The following is a 6,571-nucleotide window of genomic DNA, read 5'->3' as shown; positions in this document are numbered from 1 at the left end:
CCATAACATGGCACACATTTTGTTAAAATATATCTTATTATTTCCGAGTAAAATGGATGTGACATAAGGACAGACGGACGGACGTAGGTACCTAACGAAACTAAAAGGGTGTCGTGTTTGCCACTATGGCTACGAAACTCTAAAAATAGTACCTACCTATAAGGCGTAAATAAATACAGCAAATATAATATACCTACTCCCTTTAGATCTTATGTTATGTCCCATGTGCGCCGTGGAGATGCTGGTTGCCACGTCGTGCAGGAACACGGCGTTGTGCCGGGCGGCCGACGCACGGTACGGTGCCGCGTCCCGTGAATGCACTGGCAGGCAACGTCGCGCAAACTTTTGCTAACACCGGTTGCCAATGCGATGTTTTTTTGTCAGTGCCTACGCTGCTTTTGGGGAAGATGGCTGATAATATTGATAATGATTTGTTGATATCTCTCGTAGAGGAACGTCCAGTTCTCTGGGATAAAACCATAGAAGAGTATAAAGACAAAGATAAGAAAAATAGTGCATGGAAGGAGGTCTGCCGAAGCATTTTTCCGACGTTTGACGAGCAAACTAATAAAGAAAAAACAAAAATCGGTAAGCATGTTTATTTATTTCGCATACTATTTATTCATTTCGTTAAGGGCCACTTGCGCGTTCCAGAGTTAGCCAACTAACTATGTACATAGATTACCTACATCGATTGTCTTGTTTTTACCTATAGATACATAAAATTAGTAAAATGTGAGAAGTTGGTTACTGATTAATATTATACCTACTTACCTAATTAATTTACCAATGTCCCGTTTTCAAGCAAAAAATAACTTATTGCCGGTTGTTAATACTACAGAGGGCCTACCGCAAACACCGAAGTTCGCTAATTTAGGGAATCTTTATTTTTTACGCCAATTGAGGCGTTATTAGAGTGACAGAGATGAGATAGGTATTTGAAATTTACGAACTTCAATGTTCGCGGTTATAGCCCTGCCATCAAGATGTAATGTGAAATAGTCTTTGAAAACTGACAGTGGTACAACGTGGCATTTTTTGCCTGAATCTTTTCATCTCATTTATTTATAGGCATATGGATAAGAAATATTAATAAACTATTTAAAACATTATTACTACCTGTTTCTTATGTAGTTGTTGTCATATTAGTCATATATGTAGCATGGAAACTCATCTTCCAAATATGTTTAAGTGTTAAGTGGATAATACTATACAAGTATACTAAGCTAATACATAGTTTTGTACAGGCGAATGGAAATAAAACCTAAATATACTAATATTAAATTATATTTTACTTAATTGCCAACTAAGGGCTCCCACATCACTAGAAAAGTATTTACAGAATTCATTTCTTATGTTAACTGGGTTTGTCGAGGACATATAATTTGTTGAATGATGTAAATCTGAAAAACCGTCGTCAATCAGTAGTTCTTCAGGTTGTTTAATTCCATCTCTACTAATAACAAAATTGTGAATAACACAACATGCCTTTATAATATCTGTTGCAAAGTTATATTGGACATTCAGTGGTCGATGAAAAATGCGCCACTTATTTGCTAGAATACCGAAAGTACATTCAACGTATCTTCTTGCGCGACTCAAGCGATAATTAAAAACTCTTTGTTGTATAGTCAAGTGTTTTCCTGGATATGGACGCATTATGTTATTCGTTAAAGGTAAGCCTTCGTCTGCTACAAATACATGGGGAATTGACGTCTGAGAACCGGGTAACGGCTTTGCTGCTGGTACGGGAAGCTGGCCTTGTTGTAATAATTCATTCAGTTTCGTATTGTGAAAAACTGTGGAATCACATTCCTTGCCGTAAGCTCCTATGTCCACATATACAAATCTATAATTGGAATCAACAAGTGCCAGCAACACTATAGAGTTGTAACCTTTATAGTTGAAAAAAAGAGAGCCACTGTGATCGGGACTACAAATTCGAATGTGTTTACCATCCAGGGCCCCAATGCAATTGGGGAAGTTAGTATTTTTAAAAAACTCATCCGCGATTTGTTCTAGTAGATTCTTTGTTATTCTAGGTATACTTTCACCTAGAAGGGTTTCCCATATAGCTTGACAGACTTCTCTAACTATTTTTCCGATTGTACTTCTTCCACGATAATCTGTAAATTCCATATCTCTGAATGTGCTCCCAGTCGCCAAAAACCTGAAAATAAATGTTTCATAGGTTACATATATGCATGTATTAGTTATATGTTGTCATCATCTTCCTCGCGTTGTCCCGGCATTTTGCCACGGCTCATGGGAGCCTGGGGTCCGCTTTGCAACTAATTCCAGTAATTGACGTGGGCACTAGTTTTTACGAAAGCTACTGCCATCTGACCTTCCCACCCAAAGGATAAACTACGCCCGTATTGGGATTAGTCCGGTTTCCTCACGATGTTTTCCTTCACCGAAAAGCGACTGGTAAATATCAAATGATATTTCGTACATAAGTTCCGAAAAACTCATTGGTACGAGCCGGGGTTCGAACCCGCGACCTCCGGATTGCAAGTCGCACGCTCTTACCGCTAGGCCACCAGCGCTAATGTGTTGTATTAGTTATATATTGTATTATGTAGTTATACGACCCCCGATGCAAATTAGTTCGTCTAGTTCCACACAACAATTTGGTTTATTCTAATACATTTTACACATGAAAATAAAATGACCCAGCAATGGGAACCATAATAGTAATGTTTAATCTAGTTTATTTTGATCGTATAATAAAATTGCAGGAGACTTTTATTGCTGAAAAAATTTAATTTTCAAAAACGTTGTCCAAATCATATTGTCCTCTCCTACAGCACTGCTGCATGCATGGGCTCGAAACAAAATTGTCAGTACATTGGCAGAGCCGTGTTGCTTTCCCTAGTAATAGCCCTTATCACATCTGTTATATTACTAGGTACCCGTCAAATAAATAAAAATCGTTATTTTTTTCATTAGAGTAGAAACGGTATTTCTTGTATTTGGATTTAGTTATTGTAGAATATTACCATATAAAATTAAACTACATTAGTATAATAATTAAATATTAGTGATTTTGAAACTAAAACATTATTTTTGTACAAACGCGAGAACCTCAAAAAATGGTCTGACTAGACGAAAACATATGCACCGGGGCTCGTATATGCAAGTTAATATAGATGGTCAACCAAATCTTGTCAGTAAAAAAAGGCGCGAAATTAAAAATTTCTATGGGACGATATCCCTTCGCACCTACATTTTCGCCTTTTTCTACTGACAAGATTTGGTTGACCCAATATAGTTACGCAGCCATACAAAGTGACAACAACCGTCCAGTACAAATTATATACATTTTGTTGTAAATTTGTTATTCATTATGTTTTATTAGATACCTAATGTGTAAAAAAAGTTTAAATGTCATAACTAGGAAACAAATAAATAAATAAATATGTAAAAAGAAACTAAGATAATGAATATCGTATGCAACAATTTCCAGTTAGACTGTGATATTTACTAATAAAGTTTCCTATTATTATAGTACATGTGTAATTTAATGCAAAGGTCAAAAATTTGCAAACAGTCACTAATAATCTGAATTAGAGATGTTTTGTTTATTGACAATTTAAAATGTTTTAAATGGTTTTTATTTTTCAGGAAACGAGGTGTTAAAAAAATGGAAGAATATGAAAGACAATTTCACAAAATACGCAAAAAGGCTTGAAAGTTTAAATAAATCGGGCGCTGGTGCAACAAAAGTCAAAGAGTACCATTTCTACAAGCAACTCATGTTTTTAAAAAAAAAATGCTGCAAACGTAACGGACTCGAGCATAGTTGAGGACCAAGAAAGTGACGAAGATGGCCAGAAAGATGAAACTGCAAGATCTCGGTACCAGCCTTGTTCTCGGAAAAGAAAAGCAACCGACCAATTTGAGTCAGACATACTTCAGGCCTTAAAAGAGGCAGAAAATAGACATCTGTCGTTTTTCAAAGCTATTTTACCGTCGCTAAACAAATTAGACGATCATCAAACTTTAATATTTCAAAGTCGCGTCTTACAAGTACTCACTGATCTCCACCAACCGTCACCAAATAGTTACCATAGCTCATTTCAAAATAGTTACCAAAGGTCTTACCAAGTCCGCTCATCTTACCAAGATGGTAACCCAAGACCCAACTCGTCAGCATACGAATCCGGTTACCAAAGACCCCAACAAATATTTAATAATCATCCACCAACAGTCCCTTCATCAGGTCCTAATTATTTACAAACACCTGTAGAACCAGTCTCCAACGAAAGCGACAGTCAATCAAACAATGAATATGAATTTGATTTTTCTTAAAAAAAAAAATAGGAAGCACATATAGGTAAATTAGAGTAAGTACGTACTTTTACTAAAATTTGATTTTATTAAGACTTTGTTGTTTATACAAAAAAGGTAATTTTCTGTAGTATAATACATAGATTAGGTATATTATTTTTATTGAGACTTTTATTTATATGTACTCGTATGTACAGTTGCGTTCACAAACAGCTTTACAAATCAACGTGACCTGATTGTCATTGTATTAGAGCCATTAGAGGTGTGTAAATTATTTATGGAATGTTGATTTGTAAATATGTTTTTGAGCTCGACTGTAACTATATGGAAACTGTTGATTTTTCTAAGATATATTAAGCCTGTATGAAAGTCGGTGATTTAGCAAGTACCTAATCATTATAGCCATATTTATATAAGCGATTGTTGATTTTTGTAGATATATCCCTATATATATTATTATTTTTGGAATGTTGACTTGTAAAGATGTTTGTGAACTCGACTGTACCGATATGAAAACTTGTTTTTTTCTGAGATTATATACCTATTAAGCATATATGAAAGTTGGTGAATTAGCAAGAAATCAGTATAGCTATATTTATATAAGCGATTGTTGAAATTGTGATTACACATTTGTAAAATTATTAAAATATAGCGCTACTTACGCGCTAAGAAAACTTTATCATTTTGTAAAATGGTGGTGGCATTAATTTTAGAATTATAAGTGGTAATTTTCAGTAACGATTACAGTTATGTATGTAGTGGAACCTCCAGAGCACGAATCTCATGGGAAATGCCAAAAAATTCGTGTTAACGAGGAGGATTTGTCTTATAGAGGGCACCGACTTAGGAAAGTTCTTGTGGGGTTTTATTCGTCTTAAAGAGGTTTCGAGTTACAGAGGTAATAAAACACGCACGAAATATTAGTGTTAGAGAGAGGTAATTGTAGAAACTGAGAAAGTACAGTTTTATTATCTTTTTCGAGTTATAGTCGTGAAGGGAATCGTCGTTCGTCGTTTTACTTCGTCTGGTGAGGTTAAATATTTCGAGTTATGGAGTTTTAGGACTATGAAGGGAAGGGAATGGCATTTTATTTCGCGTTAACGAGGAATTCGCCTTTTCGAGGTTCCACTGTATTTTCATGGAAGTTTTTGATTTTCATAAAACATTTATGTAAAAAATAGTATTTTGAATAAGAAATTATAGTCATGTTAGTATATAAAAAATGACGATTTAAAAATAAAAGTTGTTGATTTTTGATTTAGTTAGCCAAAATTATAAACATATTTTATATAGGTACCTCCTAATAACGGCAATCTTATAATAAGGTATAATATAAGTTATTAACATCAATGTTAACCATAGTAGTAGTATATATAATGTTGATTTTGTAAAAGACTTATATAGTTATATACCTACATGTTTTTTTTTATTTACCTATTGAAAATTTCCTAATAATTATGGTCTAAAGAATTAAAATAATTTATATACAAAAATAGTTATCATTTCTTACCTTATTGTTAATCCCAACATCTCCAGAGGCCCAACGGGTCTTCTAAATATGTGTTTCTTCTTTATTCGAGGTGATATTTTGCATAAAAGTTCTTCAAAACACGGCACAGACATTCGAAAATAGTTAATAAATTTATTTTCAGTCATCTTCAACGCCTCGTATTTTCTTTTGAAATGATTTCCATCTTCATTCATTATACGAAGATATGGGTTCACCCAAAATTTTCTTTTCGATTGTTTTCTATTTCTGCGCCTTCTTAACAACAGCAAGAGCAGAACATGTGTGAAGGGATCCATGTCTGATCAAACACTGGTAGTCGAATTTTATTCTTTACTATGCAGTGCGGCATCGCACGCCGCTCGGCGGCACCGCGCGCGGCGACGCGCACCGCTTTGCGGCACCGCGCGCGGCGCCGCGCACCGCTCTGCGGCACCGCGCGCGGCACCGCGCGCGGCGACGCGCACCGCTTTGCGGCGCCGCGGCGCGGCACCGCAAAATTTTGCGTTGCGGCGGGCGTCGCCGCAGAGCGGTTTGCGGCGCCGCAGATTTCTGCGGTGCCGCGCCGCGCGGCGGCGGCGGCGCCGCAACGCGCACATGTGGCCGGGCCCTCACCCCAAATACGAGGCACTACGGGGTGAGGTAGGTTTTCCTCTTTATCGTCAAAGTTATGAAATGGAACTACCCAAAATAAAATCAGAACTAAAATACAAACGTCCGGAACACTTATTATGTACACCATTCAGTTTTCATATGTAAAAATAAAATGTT

The 6,571-nt window shown here is 36.2% G+C and overlaps 1 protein-coding gene across 1 annotated transcript; it reads left to right on the top strand.

Moving 5' to 3' along the window:
* Positions 1–407: 407 nt before the first annotated feature.
* On the top strand, positions 408–4,055 carry LOC134661985 (uncharacterized; the record flags this gene model as incomplete). The annotated part of the gene is made up of 2 exons (XM_063518217.1): positions 408–588; positions 3,911–4,055. Coding segments are annotated over exons 1-2 (326 nt in total), but the record flags the coding sequence as incomplete, so codon positions are not given.
* Positions 4,056–6,571: the final 2,516 nt, after the last annotated feature.

This window comes from Cydia amplana, unplaced genomic scaffold (genome assembly GCF_948474715.1).
Source record: "Cydia amplana unplaced genomic scaffold, ilCydAmpl1.1 scaffold_37, whole genome shotgun sequence".
In the NCBI taxonomy this organism is placed as follows: domain Eukaryota; kingdom Metazoa; phylum Arthropoda; class Insecta; order Lepidoptera; family Tortricidae; genus Cydia; species Cydia amplana.
Note: the sequence above shows the minus strand (reverse complement) of the source record. Positions and strands in the feature narration are given on the sequence as shown.